The sequence below is a fragment of the Coregonus lavaretus genome (assembly GCF_964263955.1).
Source record: "Coregonus lavaretus genome assembly, chromosome: 31".
Taxonomy (NCBI): domain Eukaryota; kingdom Metazoa; phylum Chordata; class Actinopteri; order Salmoniformes; family Salmonidae; genus Coregonus; species Coregonus lavaretus.
The window spans coordinates 22,917,806-22,943,879 of NC_140018.1; the positions used below are offsets into that span (position 1 = coordinate 22,917,806).

Consider the following 26,074-nt stretch of genomic DNA (forward strand, 5'->3'; position numbering starts at 1 on the left):
ATGTGTGAGCGTGTATGTGTGTTAGCGATAGGAGATGAGGACTGCTGGAGTGCTTTAGGGAAGTGGAAAGAGATGCAGTCTTATTAGAAGAGTCCCCTGCTCAGCCATTTGACAGGGCAGTTCTGGAACACTGGAATGCTTTAACACATCTATTGCTTTATGGGGATTTAGACTCCAACTGATCCCCTCTGAAAAGGCTCTCACTCCTCACTCACTCATACCCTCTCTTGCTCTCTCTCTGCTTTCTATGGCCAAGTCTAGAAAGCCAAGTCAGTTCACGTTTGGCTTTTGATTGAACTCTGGCCCTGTTGTTCTCTGTCAGCTGATGGTTTAAGTCAGCTAGCTGGTAGACTGGTGCCCAGAGCCCTAGGCCTCAGGCTCTAGGTGTTAAGTATGTCCCGTTCCAACTCTCTGTGGAGGCCTAGGGTCACTGAGGCCTCAGCCCACCGCCCAGACAGTCCCCCTCTGGGGCCCCCTAATACCACTGAATGCCTTAATACAACACTTAGGCTAAGTGACCCGCTTTAGTAACAAACCTCACACCCTCTCACCTCCTATCGAACCTTTCCCCTTCTCTCTCGCGCTTTCTCTTGTTCTCTCTTGCCACAGAAGGTGCAGAGCAACGGGCCAGAGAAGGAGGGAGTGATCCAGAACTTCAAACGGACACTATCCAAGAAAGAGAAGAAGAGAGAGAAGAAGAGAGAGAAGGAGGCTCACATTCCGGACGGAGATGAGCAAGCACTGAACAGAGAAGATGGGTAAGGAGGGCAATGTCACTTGTAGCTTTATATAGTGTTTCCTTTTCTTAGTCTTGCTTGTTGAAAATGATGTTTTCATTGACGATGAACGTCCCCTCGTCCTACTGCTAGTGTATAAAGAAGTAACCTGCATGGTAAAGCAAATCTATTTCTGTAAGTAGGTTTGCAATGGAGTACTTCTGAATGTTGTATTTCTGCTCCTCCAGAGAGAACTCCAGGCTGGCAGCAGAGGTGTACAAGGACATGCCGGAGAACAGCTTCACCAGGACCATTTCTAACCCTGAGGTGGTGATGAAGAGGAGGAGGCAGCAGAAACTGGAGAAGAGGATGCAGGAGTTCCGCAGCAGCGACGGCAGGCCAGACTCTGGTAGGTTCCTGGGACTCCTGGATCTATCAAACTTTAAAATGTGTTACTTTTATTTGAATAGGACACTGTGATAGCTGAGCTGTTTTGTGTGTGTGTGTGTGTGTGTGTGTGTGAGAGCGAGAGATATGCCTATAGGCCAGTCCAAAGCCATTGTCTCTGGTCCCTGTCCTATCTGTGGCCAGTAGAGAACACCCTGTGCCCATACTGTAATTACATAAGGCATGGGCCAGACCGAGCAGGGGGCCACTCTAACCCGCTTTAGCCTATGTCCTCAGTGAACACCACACACTGGCTGGGACTGCCAGGCCTCACATCTTGTTCCCAGTGGCTTACAGCCCGCTGCCAACCATGGGAGGAACACCAAAAACGTCAGCAGGATGGTTTTTTTACCCTCCCTCCATAGTTTGGCCGCCTGAACTCTGTATCCCAAAGCCGTTTTGGTCAAGTGGTGAAGCTGTGACATAACTGTTTTAAAAATGCGTTGATCTCAAGTGTTGTTTAGAATAAGTAAAAACATTGTTTTTAATCTAGATTAATCTGTTCCTAGATCTGTGGTTAGTGGCAACTTTCTACCTCCAGCCACTTATTTACTCAGACTTGCTCCTAGAGACACAGGAGAAGAACACTTCTTTGGTTTATAGTTAATCCATGAGGTGCTCTTTGATCATGGGATGAAATACTATAGAACAAAAATAAGTTGATGGTGGATAGTAAACAGCCTTTGTGCAAACAAACTTCCAGAAGTAATCAAGGTACTCTCATGTAGTGGAAGAATGTAAAAGCCTTTAATGTATTATGGCTAGAATAGAAAACCACCAACGCGTTGCAGCTACAACAGCCTTCATCAGGGTGACAAAGAATAGTGGTGGACAAACACGTTTATATCCCAACTCTCACAGGAAGTGACTCAATTCATTATCATATGTAATTGATAAAGGGGAAAAAAACGTATTCAAGATACAAAGATAAACAAAATAAACATGGCATAATGAGAATGCAACGCCACAAATGAAATGAAATATCATAAAAGGAAAAAATGAACTGTATACACATGAGCTCATGTTAGCAAACTTCAGAATGGAGAAAAATTAATAAAACACATACCTCTTACAGGAAGGGAGAAAATCAATTTCCTCATTTAGACCTGGCAATACAGTGGATCCAGTTTAAAGATCCCTGTCCTTGAGCCTTCTCTTAGTATGTCCTATGTAAAAGCACCCACATGGGCACTCCAGCCTCTACACCAACATATGTAGTGTTGCAGTTGACAAATTATTGCACTTGAGAGGTTCTAGGTCCCTGACCGTATTTGTTTTGTGATTGCTGTGATTGCAGTTACCACATGGGAAGTTGCCTGTGGCCTTGGGGAGCCAACTTGGCTTAGTTACTGGGGTGAGGTCGCTGCGCACCTACTTATCCTTGAGGGTAGGGGCCCTTCTGTAAGAGAATGCTGGGGGTTCAGTGAACACATCGAATAGGATCACTTTCAATGATGCTCCAATTGCGTTTAATGATGTCTTAAACCCTGGCGGCCTCCTGGCTGTGGCTGCCTCCTGGCTGTGGCGGCCTCCTGGCTGTGGCGGGACAGAGAGTAGATTGGTTTGGGGTTTTGAGGCCTGTGGGTGTGTTTGAGAAGACTTTCTCTTTCCATAGATTTAGCTTTGGTGAGAGACTTGTTTAACACACTAGGTTTTTATCCCAGTGTCTGAAACCTAGAATGCATTTCCACAGCTTTTTCCTCAATCCTCCTCCCGGTCAACAAATACTGTTGTCTGAAGGGAATGTTCTTAATCAGACTAGTGGGGTGAAAACGGTCCGCCATGAGGATAGTATTGCGGTCCGTACTTTTCCTATAAATGGTGGTGTGGAGTGAGCCATCCTGGGTTAAGATTTTCAGATCCAGAAAGTACATTTCCATTTGACTGTATTCTAAACTCAGTTTCTAATTCTCATTGAGGGAATTAACATAGTTATGGAATTCTAACAATACATTTTTTGATCCAGAGAACACTAAAATAATGTCATCAATGTATCTGCCATACCATACAATTTTGTAAAGAAAATAGTTAGCAGAACAGAGAATAAACTTCTCTTCCCAAAGTCCCAAAAATAAGTTAGCATAGTTTGGAGTGAAGCAAGCCCCCATAGCAGTCCCCTTCTGTTGTCTGAAGAGCTTGTGCTGGAAAATGAAAACTTTGTTTAGTGTCACTTTGTTAATTGAAGGAGTAAGTCTGCAGGGGGCGTACTTTCCTCTGGCCTCAGTTGGAGAACACGCTTTAAAGCGTGTGAGTGGTATCTTGAAGGAAAGAGGACACAAGGCTTAATGTAGAAATCAACATACATGGAGGCTGGCTCTGATATAGTATCATTGTTGCTTAGAAGAAAGTAATATTCTTGCTTAGAGTACGTTCGTAAATTGCCTCCAATGTGTCAGAGTGCGCTCTGGGTCGTTCGTAAATTCAGAGCATTGCCAGATTGTCTGTTCATAAATTCAGAGTTTCGCTCTCGGAGCGTTCAGAGCGCACACTGGACGCTCTGGCCGAGTAGTAGGGTTGATCTGGCTGTTCTGACCTCACAACGGCAGTCGAGCACCCAAGCTAACTGGCTAAAGTTGGCTAGCTTGCTAGCTACTTCCAGACACAAATGAGAGAGAACCTCACTCTGACCAATTTACTCGCCCTAGCAGAGCTGGTTAGACTGATTTCATGACATCTAGAGCGTTAGTGAATATGGTGCTGCTGGCAACAATATAATTTAAAAAATGTGTCAACGTTTACTGACACCGGTCATATCCAAAATGTGTTGACCGTTTGTAATTAATCAGTTATTCTGCGCTCTGGCACACTCAGAGGAGAGTTCTGAAATCGGAGTAGATAACCAGAGTGAATTTACGAACGCACCCTTAGTGGTCCACTTTTAATCTTTGGCATGGCCCAAGATTTCACCCAACTCTCATTTCATATTCTTCAAAGGGCTAGAAAACAAAGGCAGGTAGTAGTCAGTATTGTTGAGCTGTCAGTATTGTCCCTCCCCCGTACAATAACAGCCCCTCTGTCAGCACCGCGAACATTGTCATTCTCAGAAACCCATTTAATGGCTTCATTTTCTTGTTTATTGAGAACCTCTGTATACCTTATTCCTATATTCAAATAGTTTATCTACATCGTGAGACATTTTTTTTGGTAAAGGCATTAAGGCAAACATGGTTGTTAACTGGGAAAAAGGTGGACTTGAGTTTGAAAACGAGGTTTAGGAATGGCATTTTGCACTTGGGAGGCTGGTCTTGCCATGGTATTGTTAGGCTGCTGCTTATACCAAACCTTCAAGTGCATATTCCTATAGAATTTGAACAAGTCAACTTTTGCTTGGAACTGATTAGCACTGTAGGTAGGTGATTCATATGATAATGAATTGAGTCACTTCCTGTGAGAGTTGGGATATAAACGTGTTTGTCCACCACTATTCTTTGTCACCCTGATGAAGGCTGTTGTAGCCGCAACGCATCAGTGTTTTTTTTTATTCTTGCCTTGTCTTAAGCCGTAATACATTAAAGGCTTTTAAATTTTTCCACTACATGAGAGTGCCTTGATTATCTCTGGAAGTTTGTTTGCACAAAGGCTGTTCTGGCATTGTTTACTATCCAGCACCAACTGATCAGACTTTGTCCTATTGAGTGATGTCCAGACCTCAGATGTTATGTAATCTGGAGGCCTGGACCATAAGCTCTCTGGTTTGGTCTGCCGGTTCACTCCCCTCTCTCTGACACAGATGTAAACCTCCTTCCCAGTTCCTCCTCATAGTCTCTCTCTCTCTCTAGTCCCAGTCCACAGGAGTAAAGCCCTGTGTGAAATGGGCAAGCATCCTAGGCCTACAGCCCTGTCTGTTAACTAAACTCCGAGCCAGCCTGTAGTCTGATAGAGAGAAAAATAAAGAAAGCGTGTGTGACAGAGTGCTGAAGGCGAGGTATGCTGCTATGTGGAATATTTCAATGGAAAACAAAATATATCAAGTAGATGTAGCATAATAAAATGAATGTGTCACATGCTCTGTGTGTGTGTCTAACTTCAACTCCTGTTTCTGTCTCTTAGGGGGGACGTTGAGGATCTATGCAGACAGTCTAAAGCCCAACATCCCTTATAAGACCATCCTGCTGTCCACTACAGACATGGCAGACTTTGCTGTGGTGGAGGCCCTTGAGAAGTACGGCCTGGAGAAGGAGAACCCCCGGGAGTACTGTATCGCCAGGGTAAGAGTCAACACACCACTCCTTACCAAGCACAGCTAGACCTTACTCTCCCGCATTGGAAGCCAACCGTGGTCCTGGAGAGCTACATGGTGTTCAGGCTTTCATTCCGACCCAGCACTAACCCACCTGATTCAACTTGTCACACTCTAGATAGGCAGTTTATTAGTTAAATCATGGGTGTTACAGTTGGGACAAAATTCCTGGCCGCTGCTCCATATTAGCATCACGTGCTAAGCTTCTAGACATTACCTGTACACACTTATACAATATGACACTCACCTGTCCCCCTGATCTCACTAGTTTTATAGGCTACAGGTTTATAGCATCAGCAAAGGCACACACCCTCTCTGTCTCTCTCTCTCGCTCTCTCTCTCTCTCCCTCTCTCTCCCTCTCTCTCCCCCCTCCATCCATCCGTCTCTCTCCCTCCCTTCTCAATCTCTTTCCCATCCAGCCGTCCACGCTCTTCCTAGTCGTCTGTCAGATGAAAGCAGGAAAGGGACTGTTGGCACAGGCTTCTGTTTGGTAGTAATTGAATTGCATTTCTACAAAGTGCCAGGCCAGCAGATGCGATGCTGTGTGTGTACTGTGTATGGAGGCCGGGCAGGGATGACAGAACAGCAGAATGGCTGGCCTAATCTCTCCTGTCATCATGTGACAAACATCTCCACGCTAAAGCGCTGACCTTCGCTGCCTCATATCCCTGCCGCCTGACTGCTCCAGTCAGAGCCAATCACATGAAAAGCCCTTCAGTACCCCCTCCTTCCATCTCTCCAGCCTCCCATCCTTCTCTCAATTATACATCTGTCATTAATATATGCAACGTTAAACCGCTGTGACCAGACATGGGAAGTGCATGTGTCTCACCTGCGTCTTGTGTTGGACAGTCAGTCATTACTGAGGGAGAGGTCATGTCTGGTGCATGAGGGAGACATGGAGCGAGACCTTCCAAAGAAAAGGGAGAGCAGCCAGCTATTGGCTTATGTTCTAATGGGCAATAATCAAATGGTTTGGAACACATCGTATGTACACCCTATATGCTACACTATATGTAAGCAATGGTTGCATGGTCACAAGTTGATGTATGTTGATTTGTTACTGTTCCAGTTGAATGTGTGGTGGTTTTACGGTTGCGGTTGTGTTTTGTGGTCCTGCAGCACACAGATGACAAGTCTGGGAAGGAGATCATCCTGGACGATACGGAGTGTCCTCTTCAGATCTTCAGAGACTGGCCCAACGACAGAGGTAGTGTTTACGCAAAAGTCTAGATTAAACGTGCAGATCTAAAGGGATTTGACCCTACAAAAACAACCAAAAGCCAGTTTTAACCAACTTGGTTGTTGAGGTTTTTGTTCATACGTTTTTTTCAGAACGAGTTCATTATCTGTATGGGTTGTGTTTTTATCTGACATCCCCTGTCTATACTGCCCTCTCCTGGTAGCTCTGGGTCATAACGCAGCTCCATGTGTTGTTTCAGGAGCCCTAGTGTTCCAGCTGAAGAAGAGACCTCCAGACTACGTGCCTAAGAAGGGCCGTAAGCCAGAGGACAAGGGCCTCAGAGGGAAGGGCATGGACGGGCCCCTGTACGGGTCTCTACCCCCAGAGAAACTGCCTTACCTGGTGGAGCTCAGCCCAGGTGCGTCTCACACACACACCACAGATCACACACATATACAGGTAGACACACACTCCTGAAGATACACACACTCCCAGCCGACGCCGAACGCAAGAGAGTACAGAAATGCTGTAAGGAAGGCCCAGTTAGTTCTACTCACATACAGTGGGGAGAACAAGTATTTGATACACTGCCGATTTTGCAGGTTTTCCTACTTACAAAGCATGTAGAGGTCAAATTTTTATCATAGGTACACTTCAACTGTGAGAGACGGAATCTAAAACAGAAATCCAGAAAATCACATTGTATGATTTTTAAGTAATTTATTTGCTTTTTATTGCATGACATAAGTATTTGATACATCAGAAAAGCAGAACTTAATATTTGGTACAGAAACCTTTGTTTGCAATTACAGAGATCATACGTTTCCTGTAGGTCTTGACCAGGTTTGCACACACTGCAGCAGAGATTTTGGCCCACTCCTCCATACAGACCTTCTCCAGATCCTTCAGGTTTCGGGGCTGTCGCTGGGCAATACAGACTTTCAGCTCCCTCCAAAGATTTTCTATTGGGTTCAGGTCTGGAGACTGGCTAGGCCACTCCAGGACCTTGAGATGCTTCTTACGGAGCCACTCCTTAGTTGCCCTGGCTGTGTGTTTCGGGTCGTTGTCATGCTGGAAGACCCAGCCACGACCCATCTTCAATGCTCTTACTGAGGGAAGGAGGTTGTTGGCCATGATCTCGCGATACATGGCCCCATCCATCCTCCCATCAATACGGTGCAGTTGTCCTGCCCCCTTTGCAGAAAAGCATCCCCAAAGAATGATTTTTTCACCTCCATGCTTCACGGATGGGATGGTGTTCTTGGGGTTGTACTCATCCTTCTTCTTCCTCCAAACACGGCGAGTGGAGTTTAGACCAAAAAGCTCTATTTTTGTCTCCTCAGACCACATGACCTTCTCCCATTCCTCCTCTGGATCATCCAGATGGTCATTGGCAAACTTCAGACGGGCCTGGACATGCGCTGGCTTGAGCAGGGGGACCTTGCGTGCGCTGCAGGATTTTAATCCATGACGGCGTAGTGTGTTACTAATGGTTTTCTTTGAGACTGTGGTCCCAGCTCTCTTCAGGTCATTGACCAATTTTAACCCTGATGTCCTTACACAGCGCTCTGGTCTTGGCCATTGTGGAGAGGTTGGAGTCTGTTTGATTGAGTGTGTGGACAGGTGTCTTTTATACAGGTAACGAGTTCAAACAGGTGCAGTTAATACAGGTAATTGGTGGAGAACAGGAGGGCTTCTTAAAGAAAAACTAACAGGTCTGTGAGAGCCGGAATTCTTACTGGTTGGTAGGTGATCAAATACTTATGTCATGCAATAAAATGCTAATTAATTACTTAAAAATCATACAATGTGATTTTCTGGATTTTTGTTTTAGATTCCGTCTCACAGTTGAAGTGTACCTATGATAAAAATGACAGACCTCTACATGCTTTGTAAGTAGGAAAACCTGCAAAATCGGCAGTGTAGCGGCAGTGTAGGTAATATACTGTATTGTATGGACCAGACTTCCTGATGCCCTGAGTACTCTGTAGTCTCTTCTAACAAGGTGAGTGAGTGGGCCTTAGAAGCATCTCCTGCCCAGTTTATTCTACCCCCCTCTCCCAATCCACCAAGAGAATGAATCAGGTCTAAGTAGCGAGTCCTCGGATGGATGGATGGATGGATGGATGGATGTTATGTCCAGTACCATGGCCAGTTATCACTGTTGGGCTGGCCCTAACAGCTGCTTGTTGCCACTGACCGCCGTCTCCCTCCATGCTCCCCTGACCAACCTTACACCCATGCAGTGCACTAACCCTGTCTCTCAGAACCATTTTAACCCCTTCAGAGATTTGTTTAGTAGTTACTAGTTAGGTATCTAAGAGATTCGATTTGAAGGTTTGAGATCTGTTTGAGTACATTGCAACGAAAGAGTATGTTTCCCAGGCTAGGGTTTTCTCCTCTTTCGGCATGAGGGATTCAAGGTGTGTTGAGTGTTTGGGTGAAGGCTGTGTGTGGTAGTCTAAAGTGTGTTTGTTGGACTATTTCCGTGCATGTTCGCACAAGTGTGTGTGTGTGTGTGTGGACTCTGGTGTGTGTGTGTGGACTCTGGGGGGTGTGTGTGTGGACTCTGGGGGGTGTGTGTGTGGACTCTGGGGTGTGTGTGTGGACTCTGGGGTGTGTGTGTGGACTCTGGGGGGTGTGTGTGTGTGTGGACTCTGGGGTGTGCGTGCTTGTGGAGTGCGAATGTGTGAGGCGAAGAAGGGTGCTGCATTTTCTCCTTGCTGCAATATTTTCACCCTCTGCTGTGTGTGTGTGTGTGTGTGTGTGTGTCCTCTCTCCTGGCCTCCTCTGGCATGGTGTGTGTTCTGTCTGTCCCTACTGCGGCCGCCTCCTCTGCATGTCTGCTCACCTAGGGAGGGGGAATCACTATGGCTACTACGCATATCGGCACCTCGAAGGTAAACCTGCCTACCCACGCCTCTCCTCCACTCTCAACTCCATCACCAGACCCATCTACTGCTGTGTTTCTCTGGAAACAAGCTGGCTTGTGGTAGAAGTTGCCCTTAACTACAGATCTAGGATCAGATTACCCGGAAGATTATTGAGTATTCTATTTTTGACCATTATAGTGATGGAAAAAGATCTGACCGTATCAGTGGTTAGGTTCAACTTCTACCCACTCTCAAAAGTTGCCCTTTGACACAGATCTAGGATCAGCTTCTCCACCCCCAAAATGCTGACCAGCACAAAACAGACCTGAGATCAGTATCTATGGGCAACTGATTGCTACTTTCCTGAATTCCTTTTTAATCCATGATTCAGCCAATCAGAGGAGGGCCTCACTATCTAGGGCGGGGTTGTGTGAAGACTAGGGACGTTAAGTCAACTCCTCTGCACTAAGCCACGTTTAAGGCCCATGACCGATATTGTTGGCTTAGCAATAGCAAGTGCTTTTGCAAATTAGGATTTTTAGAAGACAAATACATGTTTTTCCCTCCCTTGTTAACTAAGTTCCTGCTTGCTTTTACTAAAATATGTGGTTTACTAATCAAAATACACAAATGATCTGGTCTACTGGTAGTTGTTAGGAATACATGGTCTTGTATGTATTGTGTGTGAGGTGTACGACTCAAATCTCTCGCTCTGTACTGTAGTGTGTCTCCTGCTGTGCACTGTAGTGAGTGTTTGTCTCTGTGTGTAGTGAGTGTGTGTCCCTCCATATTGTGAGGACTGACTATCTCCTGGTCTCCACCATAGATGGCTCCGACTCCAGGGATAAACCAAAGCTCTACCGCCTGCAGTACAGTGTCACTGAGGTGGGCTCAGACAGTACAGACGATGGCTCCATCCAGGTGAGGACCTGCCCTTTGTGTGTGTGTGTGAATGGTCACATGCTACATTGACCTAGCCGTAAGTTACTAGCCTAGACTGGACTACAAGTTAGCTGAGCTCAATGGTCTTGTGATACGAATGTGTTTTGCCCCCCCCTCCAGCTGTTTGGTCCAGGGATCCTGCCCCACCACTGCAACCTGATGCACACAGAGGGTCTGGTGACGGTGACGCCACACAGTCTGGAGGCTGAAACCTACGTGGACGGCCAGCGTATCACAGAGACCACCGTGCTGCGAAGCGGAGCCACACTGCAGTTCGGAGCCTCCCACGTCTTCAAGTTTGTGGACCCCAGCTACGACCACAGCATGGGCAAAGGAGGGCCCGGACCAATGATAAGAGGCAGGCACAAGTCAGGGTAGGTGGAGTGACGGCTGTTGACAGGGATAACGCGTACGTGCTTTAAATGAATAGGGACAGGAAGCAGTGGAGAACTGCTGAAACCAGTGTCACCAGTGTCATCAGACTCAGGATGCATCTTTCAGCTGGGTTACTGAGCAGCACAATGGTGGCTCTCATCTCACTGCTCTGAACACCAGAACAGCACAGCTTCCTATTTATAATATAATAATAATAATATGCCATTTAGCAGACGCTTTTATCCAAAGCGACTTACAGTCATGCGTGCATAATTATTATTTTTTTAACTACCTTGGCGTTACAAGCGCCGTGCTCTACCAGCTGAGCTACAGAGGACCACATTTCCACATGCCAGCCACCAGAGATGACATCAGGTGCATCTCAAATGGAACCCTGTTCCCTATATAGTGCACTACTTTTCACTAGCATTGCAAAAGCATCACAAATCATTCTATTTGGTTCAAAGCAATCTCTTAGACCTAAACCTCAACTGGAGTTGTGCATCAAAGGTGTGACCTTTGAACAAGTTGAAGAAGTTGAACTTCTAGGAGTAACATTGGATAGTCAGTTATCATGGTCAAGTCATATTGACAAGGTTTTGAAGATGGGGAGAGGTACAGTATGTCTGTTCTAAAAATATGTGTTGTGTTTATGACACAAAGATCAACTGTACTAGTTCAGATTCTGATCTTGTCCCATCTAGATTACTGTCCGGTAATATAATCAGGTGCAGCAAAGAAAGACCTAACAAAGCTGCTGCTGGCTCAAAACAAAGCAGCACGCCTTGCCCTTAACTACACACACAGAACTAACATCCACAACATGCATGATAGTCTTTCATGGTTGAGGAGAAATGGACTACTTCTCTCTTCTAGTCTTTTTTAAGAAACATTTGTGTGTTGAAAATACCTAACCACTTCTATAATCTATTTGCATACACTTCAAACACTGTCCGACATACATACTCCACCAGATAGACCACTATGGGTTTCTTCACGGTACCCAAACCAAAAACAGATTGAATGCTTGGCTCAGTTTTATATAGAGCCATGTCGTTGTCGAATGCTCTGCCACATGAGGTTATTCAGGCAAAAAACAAGTTTATCTTTAAAAAACTGATTTAAAAAACATTATCACAGCACCGCTCCTCTTTCTAAAGTTCTAATGTAACTGTGTATATGAAAAGTGTGTAAATAGTATTTTTGTTGTCTTTTGGTGTCTTTCCAATATGTTCTTTATGTCTATAACTGTTCTGTACTTGGTCATGTATTTGTACATTTAATGTGGACCCCAGGAAGAGTAGCTGCTGCATGTGCAGTAGCTAATGGGGATCCTAATAAACTAAAGTTAACTTGGGCCCTAGAAAGGGGATAGAGTGCCATTTGGGGCCCAGCCATGGCCTTCCTGCTAGTCATTCAGGTCTAGAACTCTGTGGTCTCAGTACACCTTGGTGCAAGGGATTTCTTCTGATAGTTGAAGCTTTAGTAAGAGCCTATATCCTGTCAGGTATCCTACCCACCACTGTATACAGTCTATGGCTCTGGCTTTACTGCTCTCTGCGTCAGTGCTGCTGAATTCCATTTACAGGATTCTGACCTCAAGGTCGAGTGTGTGTGTGTGTGTGTGTGTGTGTGTGTGTGTGTGTGTGTGTGTGTGTGTGTGTGTGTGTGTGTGTGTGTGTGTGTGTGTGTCTGCGCGAGAGAGAGATTCCCTGGGGGTGGGATGTGACTCCAGGCTTGTAGTTGACCACATCACACCGCTGCCGTGGAAACGGATGCCACATGGACATGAGGGGGAGGAGCCATCTGAGCGCGGCAACTCTAATTTAACTCTGCAGAGAGAAGGGGAAAGAGAAAGGGAGCTAAAGAGAGAGTGGGGGGGAAAGAGAGGGGAGGAGGTAGGGAGTGTATTAGAGGGAGAGGAAAGGGAGAGGAGGAGGTAGGGAGAGTGTATTAGAGGGAGAGGAAAGGGAGAGGAGGAGGTAGGGAGTGTATTAGAGGGAGAGGAAAGGGAGAGGAGGAGGTAGGGAGAGTGTATTAGAGGGAGAGGAAAGGGAGAAAAGAGATAGGGAGAGGGAGCGAAAGTCCAAGAAGGAGAAAAGAGTGCGAAGGGGTAACGAGTTGGGTTATTGCAGGCGAGGGACTGGTACATCGGGGCTGTTGTAGGGACTCTCTAATCTGATCAGTGTGGGCTGGCTGGCTGGGGTGTGGCCTGCAGTGCTTTGTCATTGAAGAGGGAGGGATGACCAGGAGCCTGGTGCACACACACACACACACACACACACACACACACACACACACACACACACACACACACACACACGTATACATAAACACACACACTCACATTTACATAAACACACACACTCACATTTACATACACACACACACATATACACACACACTCACATATACACACTCACATACACACACACACAGACACATATACACACACATTCCGATCACTGATGCAGCCTCCGTGCTCACTACGTACCCTACTCCACCCAGAGCGAGAGAGCAGCACAGCGGGTACAGGAAGGGGACAGCTCAGGTGGGTCCTTCACTGCCAAGTGAGTGAGAGGAGAGGCTTCTATTGGAAGAAGGGAAGGTAAGAGCCTGGGATCTAGGAGGAGTATGTGTAGCATTAAGTGGACTTTGGCTGCGTAGGTCTCCACCACAGGGGTGAGTACACTGTAGCAGATGACTGGAGAATGACCTTCTAGCCTCTCGTTGACAGTAGTTGTATGAGGAATCGTAAAGATATTGACTACATTAGCATGTTATCTGTCGTTAGGCTTCTAGAGTGCATTTAGCGAGCGGAGACTGACTGACTGTGGACTGTTGTTGATGTGGCTTTAGCTGTACAGTAATTAGAGGGTCATTAACTCTGTGTATATCTGGGCTTTAGTCTAATGACAGAATCCCCATGATGTTAATTTAACCAGCCACATTGACTTGACGTATAACATTTGGACTGAACGACAGGCTTGCTGGGCTGGTTAATTCATTAACGGTTGTGGATGTAGCGGGAAGCCTTAATCCGCCGTTAATGCTGTGGCCTGATGTTAGAGAGGATGACATCTGGGTGGGAAGGGAGCGAGGGAGTGGAAGAAAGGGGGGCAAAGAGAATAGATGGGAGGACTTCAACTTTTGGGACAGTTCTGATGGTTCTGGTGGATTTCTTGCTAGTTCGACATTGGGCCCCATATGTTTGTAATGGGACCTCATGCTTGCATCCAATAATTCCATTGCTTTGAACAGCAATGGAAATCAAATGACACCGACTTAGTTCAAACACAGACTATGAGGTTTGCGCGATGTATGAACGTTTGTTGTGATTGAAAAGGCTTTTGACTGATTTAAGTGGTTACACTGTTATCCTGTATCAGTGCCCTATGGTCAATTACACAGCTTTCAGTGAGGGGCTACGGTCACGTCTCCCTCAGGGCAGACAGTATGGCTATATGTTTTGTCATGGGGCAGCATGTGAAATTCGAAGGCCTTTTCTTTTGAACAGACAGCTCTCACACGCTGTATGGCTCCCAGCCTGTCATTGCATGTCACCACTAACGTGGTTAGCTGGATATAATTAAAATGTAGCGCGAGGTTATATTTGGATAAACGTCGTCTAGTCATTCATTTGCAGTGATAAGGCCAATGGAAGGGAATTTCTGTCATTCTGTTTACTGTCCCAGTCCTGGGATGGCGGAGTGTGTATACGTACAGCATGTAGCTGTAGGAGACTGTGTGGTGTGTGGGCGTGTTTATGTCTAAACTCCGAAATTCACTCCCAGTAATGAAAGTCCCTCCTGCTCTGCCAGGGGGACGTTCTGTTCCTGATCTTATTGACTCTCTGTCCCTCTCGCTCACTCTCATGCTCTCTCTGTCCACCTGTCACGCAGGAGTGTTGCTGAGACGACCTTTGAACTGCAAGGGGACATTCACAGTGGGACGGCCCTCCCCACCAGCAAGGTACATTAACTACCCTGGTCCTCTGTGTCATTGTGTGTCCATATACCCATGGTGGCCCTTCCTCTTTAGTCTGCACTACTCATGTGGTTTTTTAATGTGATTGCGGTCCAAGTGTTTAATGTGTTGTTAATGCCATCAGCATCATTGTTGGGTTGCAGAACATTCCATCAAATCACATTTTATTTCTCACATGCGCCGAATACAACAGGTGTAGACCTTAGAGTGAAATGCTTACTTACAAGCCCTTAACCAACAATGCAGTTTTAAGAAAAATAAGTCTTAATACCATACTGTGTGTTGCTGTGTCATTGCAGAGCTCAGGTAAGCTGGATATGGAGCGTTCATCCAACGGCAGCGAGAGAGGCATGGTCAAACCCATGATCCGCGGGGAGCAGCAGGACAGCAGGTGAGACACACACACACACACGCAAATCTGGAATCTCCATTGTAGTCAATTAAATCCTAACAGTTAGGTTGACTGCTACTAGAGACATCTATGTCTTTTTTGTGGTGCTGCGTAGAGGGCAGTGGTACAGTAGCTAACGTCATAACTCTGTCACGCTCCGGCTGTTGGACACCCGATCTCCATCTAGGCCTTGTGAACCAGGCACAGCTCTATTCTCCTCACTGAGCTGTACTGGGTCCCCTCATCAATAATACAGACCACTGAGCTTGGTACACACACACAATGTTCATACATGCTGTACACACACACACACATAAGGCTGCTCATTCTGACGCATAGGGAAGCTCATGCTCTCACAAACAACTACGGACACACACCACACACACATCTACGGACACACACACATCCAGAGCAGATTGAGCCATGCTGTACCGCTGTGCGTGGGCTCTGCCCCTGGAGAGGTGGGTGTCGGTGGACAGTGGGATGAACGGGCCCTTCGTGTACTGGTTCACTGAGAAGCACCACGTCTGTCCTCCCCACAGGTCCCAGGACATCCTGAGCCCAGAACTGACGCTGCCAGCCAGCATTGAGTTCAGGGACAACTGTGAGTACTGCAACCACCTTTTCTACTGGAGCTGAGTACTGGCGCTCTCTCTTTCTTTCTCACTTTTTCTTTCTGGCTTTTTCCTCTTTCTCTCTTTCTTTCCCTTTTGTACCTTTCTCTTCCCATTTCTCTCTTTCTGATACTTGTTGTTTAGTAAAAGTAATGATAACATAACTCGATATGGGCCTTCCACACCATCTGTGTGATGCTTTCAGTGTCTATTTTTAGCTGGAGGTCATGCCATAGTACACTTAGCTATTGTCTGAAAGATCGATGGGTGGAAAGTATGGATTCATTGTCTGCTGCTGCTAACTGGCTTTTAATGTTTTATTGAACACGGTCATGTTAACATTGAGTGAAATGGTATTATGTAAAACTACACACATTGTTAGACCTTAGTACCATAGAGGTCATATTTGTATGAATGTCTACATGCATTAGTCAAGCTGTGACAACAACTGCTGTGGTCTCTGAATGCCATAAGACACTTCCTCGTCTTATGGCATACAGAAATGTAGTGCGCTGCCAACCCACAGCTCTCTGCGTCCTCCCCCAACAGGGAATTGTCTCTCTCTCGCTCTCTCTCTATCTTGCTTGCTCTCTCTAGCTCTCTCTCTAGCGCGCTCTCTAGCTCTCTCTAGCTCTCTCTCTCTAGCTCTCTCTCTCTAGCTCTCTCTAGCTCTCTCTCTCTAGCTCTCTCTCTAGCTCTCTCTCTAGCTCGCTCTAGCTCTCTCTTTAGCTAGCTCTCGCTCTCTCTAGCTAGCTCTAGCTCTCTCCTCTTTCGATCCTTCCTCCTATTCTAATCAATAGGGAGCATAACCCAACAGTTTACTCTGAATGACATGTAATGGTTCTCCCATGTGCTGCTACTTCATGTGAGATGGGCTTTCTCGCCCCCCTTGGGCATAGCTTTGTTAATTTAAGCCATTTTAACTGCCTTTCAAGCTCTTTTATATGCCTAACATTGTTTGTGGACTCTGCAGTCTTGGGCCCGGCTCAGTCAGTCACTGTATATTTTGAGTTTTGTGAGCTCATGTGTTTGGCCAGGGAGCAGAGAGAGCAGAGGCCTTTGATTTCCAATAGAGGGGGTTTGCTCTCACAATGCTCTACAAACAACCCTTGCTGGGGAACCAGGAAGACAGGGTTGGGGACAATGTTATCACAAAGCCCATCTGAGTCCCTACTGTAACAAGCACACACACTGAGACTCCTGGGTGAACCTATAGCTAGTTAGTTTCTTTAAAGCCGTACTGATATGACCTGTGTGACCTATGTCATGTAAACTCACACCTTATCCTCTCCTTTGTGTGTCTCTGCCTATCTGTGTGTCTGCTCGTGTGCATGTCACCCTCCTTGCCCCCTCCAGCCGAAGATGCCTTTCTGTCGGCCATCATCAACTACACCAACAGCTCCACGGTGCACTTCAAGCTGTCCCCCACCTACGTGCTGTACATGACCTGTCGATATGTCATGTCCAGCCACTACCGGCCCGACATCAGTCCCTCGGAACGCACTCACAAGGTCATAGCCATAGTCAACAAGATGGTGAGCATGATGGAAGGAGTCATCCAGGTGAGTCCTCACTGCCACCGTACTTTCTTTTTTTTCTCCTCTTTTGAATCAGCAGGACATCCAAGGGTTAAGGCCAGGGCTTGGAAGCATATATGACCACCTTATGTCCTGTCAGCCAGATGCCTGAGGAAAGGCCACCCTGACAAAAACCTTTGTTCTCTAACCTTTTGTTATTTTTCTTTTGATTTGCTTCATTCCACGACCTTCTAGAAACAGAGTGCCCAGGACCAAAACAAAACCCCAAAGAAAATCTCAGTATAGCTGAGTAGGTAGTCGTCCAAGCATCCGTAGTAGTAGTAACAGCAGTAGTAGTAGTAGTAGTTTGTCTTGCAGAGAAATATTTTGCTTTATTCATCCAGGTCATTTCCAGAGAATACTTTGTATAGATGCGAAGCCCATGTTATGTGTTTGTCTGTCCAGCGTCTTTGTGTCCCCCTCGTAATGATTTAAACAAGGCATGACCCTTTAAATTAATTCACTGGAACACACTGAAATATAGGGTCCTTGTGTTCCAAAAGCCCTCTCAGCCAACACATAAAACCCAAATGCGTAGCAGTAACACCCATACTCTGAGACACCAACCCTGGAGTTGTGTGAAAAACCAAAATGGCCAAAATAGTAAAAAAAACTAAACACAGTAGAGTTTGACTGACTCCACATAGCTTCCTCTGAGATGGAGGGAGTTAAGATGTGTGGTTGGTCTGGTCAGTCCTTATGGGATTCCTCATCCTGTCTCTATATACAACCCTAAAGACACAGTCTCAACTTACATGCAGAGTGTAGTCTGTTATTAATAGATTATTATCTGTCTACACACGAACAGTGTCTGAGACACACACCAAGAGCATTAGGGAAATCTCCACATGTCTGCGCTGCTCTGCATGAGTCTTACAGGAATCAGTCATTAAATCCATTTAAAGGTGGTTTTCATCCGGATGATTTTGGAAATCCAAGTCTTAAGCCTCCATGAGAGACATTGGATATTTAGGCTGTGTTTCTTAAATCATAAAATTGGCACAAAGTCTCTGCCTCCTACAGGAATACTTAATTTTGGGTACATGCAAAAGTATATGCTGCCAGTTGAATATGTGCAATTTTTAACTACAAACACCCATAACTTTTGATCAAAGGAGTTAATTTAATCAAAAGAGCTCCTCTAGACGCCTTTTGTAAACGGAACATCCTAAATTATAGAGAAGGTTGTTGTAACGTCTCTTTGACTCAAAGGGACTAGTGTGTGTGTGTGTGTGTGTACTGTGTGTTTTGTTGACATGTCTGTGTCAATCTCTGTCCATGCCTTGGCTGTTGTTGATAGTCTCTCTCTGTCCTGTGGGATGTCTGTCTGTCTGTTTCCCCTCTCACCTCTCTGTTACAGGAGATTCCTGAAGGGGACCAGGTAGGACACCTAACACGTTGCTAGGGGAGAGAACTCTCTCTCTCTCTCTTTTATCTCTCTCACGCCGTCTCTCCCTCTATCGGCTCAGTCAAGCTTTGCTCAGTCCTCCATGCTTCTTTTCTCCATAACAGAAACCCCCAAAAACCCTCAACCAAACCAAACCGCCAAATAATCCCTCCTCCTACAGCTGGACTCTAAAACACCAACATAATAACCCTCATTCAGCAACTTGGAACATGTGGTACTAAAAACAACCCCAACCAATCTCTCTGATTGTGGAACCATTTTAATTAATTCATGTAATGTGACCTGCTTTACTGCGCTTCAGTGTGGATGAGAGACAAACCCCGCTGTTCTTTTGCTTTTGTTGAATTTTTCCCTTTAAATTTTTTATTTTATATCTGTGGTTTAACGTCGTTGTTCTTTTGGACGCGTTCTGTTCTGTGGCCGTTCTGAAAGGGGGGTGTTGTCGTTTCGTGGCGGGGATAGACGAGTGCGGAATACACAGGGGCCAGTGCCGGCCGAGACACGTTGGGCGGACCTTGTGTATCCCTTTTTCTTTGTGTCAAGGGGACATTGACATTAACTCATCACACAGACCAGACACTGGGCTCTAAAGCACTATCTGCCGCCTCATAGTTTTCTCTTGATCATCTCTGCTAAATGTTAGAGGTGTTCAAGACCAGCTTTATAGGGTAAAATACAGTGCCTTCAGAAAGTATTCATAACACTTGTCTTAGTCCACATTATGTTGTTACAGCCTGAATTCAAAATGGATTAAACATATTTATTTTCTCACCCATCTACACACAATACCCCATAATGACAAAGTGAAAACATGTTTTTAGAAATCTTTGCAAATGTATTGAAAATGAAATACAAAAATATCACATTTACATAAGTATTCACACCGCTGAGTCAATACATATTAGAATTACCTTTGGCAGCGATTACAGCTGTGAGTCTTTCTGGGTATGTCTCGAAGAGCTTTGCACACCTGGATTGTCCAATATTTGCACATTACTTAAAATACAATTCTTCAAGCTCTGTCAAGTTGGTTGTTGATCATTGCTAGACAGACATCTTCAAGTCTTGCCATACAGTTTCAGGTGATTTTAAGAAAAAACTAACTATGCTACTCAGGAACTTTCAATGTCATCTTGGTAAGCAACTCCAGAGTATATTTGGCCTTATGTTTTAGCTTATTGTCTGTTGAAAAGCAGAGGTTTTCCTCTAGGATTTTGCCTATGCTTAGCTCTATTCTCTTTCTTTTATCCTAAAAAAACTCCCTCGGCCTTGCCGATGATGAGCATACACATAACATGATGCAGCCACCACCATGCTCGAAAATATGAAGAGTGGTACTCAGAGATGTGTTGGATTTGCCCTAAACATAACACTTTATATTCAAGACAGTTTTACTTTAGTGCCTTATTGCAAACAGGATGCATGTTTTTAAAATATTTTTATTCTGAACAAGCTTCCTTCTTTTCACTCTGTCATTTAGGTTAGTATTGTGGAGTAACTACAATGTTGTTGATCCATCCTCAGTTTTCTCCTATCACAGCCATTAAACTCAGTAACTGTTTTAAAGTCACCATTGGCCTCATGGTGAAATCCCTGAGCGGTTTCCTTCCTCTCCGGCAACTGAGTTAAGAAGGGCGCCTGGATCTTTGTAGTGACTGGGTGTATTGATACACCATCCAAAGTGTAACTAATAACTTCACCATGCTCAAAGGGATATTCAATGTCTGCTTTTATTTTAATTTATTTTACCCATTTACCAATAGGTGCCCTTCTTTGCCAGGCATTGGAAAACCTCCCTGGTGTTTGTGGTTGAATCTGTTTGAAATTCACTGCTCGACTGAGGGACCTTACAGATAATTGTATGTGTTGGGTACAAAGATGAGGCAGTCATTCAAAAATCATGTTAAACATTATTATTGCACACCGAGTGAGTCCATGCAACTTATTATGTGACTTATTAAGCACATATTTACTCCTGAATTTATTTAGGCTCGCCATAACAAAGGGGTTGAATACTTACTGACTCAAGAACATTTCAGCTTTTCATTTTTAATTAGTTTGTAAAAATGTCTATAAACATTGACATATAAGGGTTATTGTGTGTAGGCCAGTGACACAAAATCTCAATTTAATCCATTTTAAATTCCGGCTGTAACACAACAAAATGTGGAAAAAGTTAAGGGGATATGAATACTTTCTGAAGGTACTGTACATGAGGACTGAACTGAATGTCCATCCCAGAAAAATATTGTTTGTGTACTAGTTGATGTAGAATATTTGGGCCAGTGCAGAGATGGCTGCTGCTAGAGTAGAGGACCGGCAGAGAACCACTCCACACAGAAGCTAACTAGAAAAGAGAAGTTGAAGGAAATTCTCTCTATACACTGTTCTAAGGTCAGTTTCTCCCTAAATGGTTACGGTTAGGATTGGGGAGGGTAAACTGATCTTAGATCTGTGCTTATTACATGGGACTTCTACCTGGAGCGGTACAAGAACTGCCACTGTAATATGCCAAACAGCCTGTTAATCCAGTAGCCTACTCTGCAAAGGGCCCTCCCTCAAACTGACCTTGAAGTCAGGGACCTGTTCGCTCTGGGAGAGGCTGTAGTTAGGGGCCAGTGTCTGGTTCTGTGGGTCTCGGATTGGGGTGGGGTAGGGTGTCTGACACAAGTCTATCCCTGGAGTGCTGCTACTGCTCATGGCTGTGAGTCTGAGAGAGTCACCCCCCTGTGTGTGTCCTACCCTGCCTCTGACCCCTGCTCTCTCTCTTGCTCTTTCTCTCTCTGTCTGTCCTGCTCTGTGATTGGTGTATTCCAGAAGCAGAAGAACATCGCGGGGGCCCTGGCCTTCTGGATGGCCAATGCCTCAGAGCTGCTCAACTTCATCAAACAGGACAAGGACCTGTCGCGCATCACACTGGATGCCCAGGACGTGCTGGCACACCTTGTCCAGATGGCCTTCAAGTGAGTGACCCGACTTCCTCCCTACGCTCTGGCCCCGGTCTCTTTCCTAACCCTGGGCCTCTCTAGTTTGGTGCTCCTGTCGAACGTTTAAACTGCCTCTGCCCTGTCTCTGCTCCTGCCCCATTGTGTACTCCTACCCTGTTAATATCTTGCCTCTTTTCCTGTCCTAGTCAAAGCTGCCCTGTCATTATACCCTCCCTTCTTACCACTCCCTATAGCTCTATGATTCTTGTTCCTGTCCCTCTTCCGATCCTTTCCTTGTCCTCACTATCCCGTCCATGACCTAAACACAAGGCTTTAGGTTATCCTGCTCCCAGCTGTGTCTGTGTGCCAAGCGGTGCAGCAGCTCCACACTGTGTGAAAGCCATCAGGGCTAACTCAAACCACATGTGAACCACAGGAAACTATCACATTCATGGTAATGAGATAATTGGGAAATGATTAAGGAAATTATAGATCCAAATGTGACCTTCACTGCCACTGCTGATTCTCCTGAGAGAGAAATCAAAATATAGGTGTTTGCTGCCCATGGAAAAAAAAGGCCCTTGTTCTCAATGTTGTAGCTAGCGCTTAGCTGTCCGTGCCAACTTCTGCTTGAGCTCAACTGTGAGCTGTGTTTTTAACTAGCATTTTATCAATGTCACAATGTTATATTGAATGTTGCAATAGACACAGGGGGTTACGCAAGATAATGGTCTTGCTTCATCTCAGACCATGTACGGATCTGGAGAAAGTAGTATTTCTGGAGCCATTGTGTGGATACAGGAGCAGGAAGGGGAGCAGTGAATGTGTGGAATGTCCTGGGCCTGGCTTGTGTTGGCCGGGCTGGATGGGCCTGGGGAGAGGTCTCAGTAAAAACACAGTGGTTTCAGACGGCTCTCTCAGTCCCCCGTTCCCCCTGCTCTGCTTGCCACTCCCTGGAATGGCCAGCTGAAAGAACTGGTGCTTTGTGTCCCCAGAGTAGATCAGAGCGGTGGCCGAGCCGGCCAGACCGCTGGTTTACTGTGGGATTCCAGGAGAAGTCCCCTTAGGGCCACAGAGCAGGGGGAGTGTGTGTGTCTGCATTCGTGTCTGTCTTTGTGTTTGTGTGTTTCTCTCAGTGCAATTGAACATGTGTGAGGTTGGGTTTGCGTAGGTGGCCGTATATGCATTGTATGTGTCTTTGTGAGTCCATATCCATGTGGACTATTCAGAACCTATGTACTGTATGTTGTTGTCTCAGGTACCTGGTCCAGTGTCTGCAGTCTGACCTTAATAACTACATGCCTGCCTTTCTGGATGACCCAGAGGAACAGAACCCTCAGAGGCCCAAAATAGGTGACTCACTTCTGTTCATACGCTAAAACTCTTACTGTGTACATAAACTACTGTCAGCCAGGCCACAGGGTACTGTTACCAGTGTATTTACAGCCACACAGAATGTCACTCAACTTGGTTTTGAAGACTGAGCCCTCTAGTGGGGATAAACTGTATAAATCAACTGAAACGTTGGTAGAATTTCTACTCCTTCTTACTTTTCCCTATGGACTTTAATGGGATTAGACCCAAGGGTCAATGGTGACTTCACTAGTCCTAACGCTCTCCTCCTCCCCCCATTCCTTATCCTCCTCCACTGTCCTCTCACAGAGGACGTTCTGCACACCCTGACGGGCGCCATGTCGCTGCTGCGGCGTTGCCGTGTCAACGCGGCACTGACCATCCAGCTGTTCTCCCAGCTCTTCCACTTCATCAACATGTGGCTGTTCAACAAGCTGGTGACGGAGGCCGACTCTGGACTGTGTTCACACTACTGGGGCGCCATCCTCCGCCAGCAGCTCAGCCACATCGAGGCCTGGGCAGAGAAACAGGGCCTGGAGCTGGCCGCCGACTGCCACCTCAGTCGGATCGTACAGGTAGGGTACACCTACCATTGTCCAGGAAGGCACATCCTGTTAGGGCTGTTAGCTACCCACTGTTTTCCATACCATGACTTACTGTAGGCAGGGCAGGCCCTTTCACCTCGAAAGATTACTTGTCAAATGGTTTCTATTGAAAACATGTCAGCAGCTTTGGATGATGCTTTAGGAGCCTTTGTGACCTACCTTGTAGGGGAAAGCATTTAGTATGGACCACAGGTCACTGTAAATCGAGTCCTTCTCTGTCATTAATAGTTCTCTGTTCTGTTGTTCCTCCCCAGGCTACGACTCTCCTCACCATGGACAAGTACTCCATGCAGGATGTGCAGAACATCCACAACACCTGCTTCAAGCTGAACTCCCTGCAGCTCAACGCCCTCATGACCAACTACCACTGTGCTCCCGATGAGCCTTACATCCCCCCCGTAAGACATGACGACAAACTGCTCCATTCACATAGTACAGTTACAGTGAGTGACTATGAATGAGTGATTCTGAAGTGGAGAAATAGGGGGTTGCGATTTGAAGCATTGCTTAACACAAGTCTCCTCCCGTAGTTGTAATGCGTTGGAGTTTGTCCTGTACGTTTTGGGGAAACATTAGCTAAGCTCTTCACTTGACTGATCTTCTTAGCTATTTTTTCCAGTTGCAGTTGCTGCCTCTACATGGAGGGTTTTTGAGGAAACAGTCAGAGGACTATTAGACACTTATACTTCTGCTCGAACTAAACCCTCATTGGTCTATCTCGTGTCTCTAACTAAACCCTCATTGGTCCATCTGGTATCTCTAACTAGACCCTTATTGGTCTATCTGGTGTCTCTCCCAATAGGACCTGATAGACCACGTGGTTGCCGTGGCGGAGAACACGGCAGATGAGCTGGCCCGTAGCGACGGCCGAGAGGTCCAGCTGGAGGAGGACCCCGACCTGCAGCTGCCCTTCCTACTGCCCGAGGACGGCTACTCCTGCGACGTTGTGCGCAACATTCCCAATGGATTCCAGGAGTTCCTGGACCCCCTTTGTCAGAGAGGTACTTGTGTAGAAGAGAGAAAAAAACATTAATGAGTTACATTCCGGAATGTCACACAGGTTGTGTTCTGTCATTGTGAGCCAATCAGAGGCTGAGCTGACCCGTGTTTGTTCTGTTGGCAGTGGAATGTAGAATGTAAGAAGAGTCTGGGAGACTGGAGAGCTGTTTGCTCCTGTCCTTATCATTGTGTTTGCTTATGCGAGAGAGGGAGGTGTATTCCAAGAGCAGTTTGTGCTTCCGTGTCACTGTAATCCCAGATCTGTACTAAGTAGTAGTAGAAGAAGAAGATAACTGTGTGATTTTCTGTTGTGTCCTGTGCAGGATTCTGTCGACTAACCCCTCACCCGCGCTCCCCTGGGACCTGGACCATCCACTTTGAAGGAGCCGACTGCGACAGCCACTTCTCTGCAGAAAACTCAGACGTGGTAGGTGTCCCTCTGACCGTTACAACTGTAGAACTATGCAAGGCGAAGACCATTACATTGAGCTGCATGGTAATGCGGAGTATTGGCTAGTACTCATGACGCAGACTGTCCTTGTACAATAGCCACCATAGTACTAAGTAACAGATAAGCACAGCTACTTTGAGCTGTTTATGATACTTAAATATGTTTCAGTTACTCATCATGTATGCTTTGTGACAATGTTTTGGCACGGCTCATGCTGTATGTAACGATCGTATGAACAGCCTTTAATGTCCCATATTGCAGTCATGTAATCACTGTTCTGCTCTACTCTACTTTACCCTATACACACACACACACACAGACATACTCCCTCCTGCTCAATTTCAATCAACACCATTTACACCACAGAGGCCAATTATTGACCGAGGGCTCTGGAACAGCAGCAAATGATACCCTTTTCCTCACCCTAATCACACAAAAGCCCCTATATTTGCACTGCTTCCTGTATAATTGCCCTGTTTTTCCCCAGCTCTCCTTTTTCATGCTTCAAACCCCAGGTCAGCTCAGGGCGGGCATCAGCCCCAGCCCCCACAGTATAAAGGGATTAGGGAGAGGGAGGGAGTGAGGGGAGGAGGGCATCCAAACCGTTTAAACACTGCTGAGATTCTGATTAATGGCCTCTTGGTTGTGTGCCAGGCAGGGTGACCCCGGCACCCCACCTCCTGTTACCACCGGCTGCGCCAGAATACACTACTGTAGTGTTTCCATAGTGTTTTCCTGTTAACAGCCATTACAGGGTTAATCAGACACACAGAGACAGACAGGTATCCCTGAGGAGAAGAACAATCGGTGTGTATTCATTCGTCGGATTCCGTTTCAAAACGTTTTGTCGGTTGCAAAAAGTTTGGCAGCAGAAACTGTTTACTCCAAATGGAAAATGTTTTTCAACGAAAACGAGAGTTTCTATTGGACACTTTTAGGTAGCTCCCTCCCCATTTCGTTTCGTTTTGTTTCAATTGATTCCTGG

General features: G+C 46.0%; 1 protein-coding gene across 1 annotated transcript in view; it reads left to right on the forward strand.

Annotated features, from left to right (window-relative positions):
- LOC311106806 (afadin-like) overlaps positions 1–26,074 on the forward strand; it is a 121,440-nt gene that overhangs the window by 61,348 nt on the left and 34,018 nt on the right. Inside the window, exons 4-22 of the mRNA XM_084149184.1 lie at positions 610–758; positions 965–1,125; positions 5,214–5,371; positions 6,527–6,614; positions 6,847–7,005; positions 9,443–9,487; positions 10,287–10,381; positions 10,523–10,776; positions 14,680–14,749; positions 15,064–15,155; positions 15,698–15,759; positions 17,126–17,331; positions 18,707–18,727; positions 21,572–21,717; positions 22,940–23,034; positions 23,344–23,609; positions 23,894–24,037; positions 24,442–24,640; positions 24,962–25,134. Coding sequence (XP_084005310.1) covers positions 610–758; positions 965–1,125; positions 5,214–5,371; positions 6,527–6,614; positions 6,847–7,005; positions 9,443–9,487; positions 10,287–10,381; positions 10,523–10,776; positions 14,680–14,749; positions 15,064–15,155; positions 15,698–15,759; positions 17,126–17,331; positions 18,707–18,727; positions 21,572–21,717; positions 22,940–23,034; positions 23,344–23,609; positions 23,894–24,037; positions 24,442–24,640; positions 24,962–25,134 — 2,583 coding nt within the window. The remainder of the gene's footprint in view (positions 1–609; positions 759–964; positions 1,126–5,213; positions 5,372–6,526; positions 6,615–6,846; positions 7,006–9,442; positions 9,488–10,286; positions 10,382–10,522; positions 10,777–14,679; positions 14,750–15,063; positions 15,156–15,697; positions 15,760–17,125; positions 17,332–18,706; positions 18,728–21,571; positions 21,718–22,939; positions 23,035–23,343; positions 23,610–23,893; positions 24,038–24,441; positions 24,641–24,961; positions 25,135–26,074) is intronic.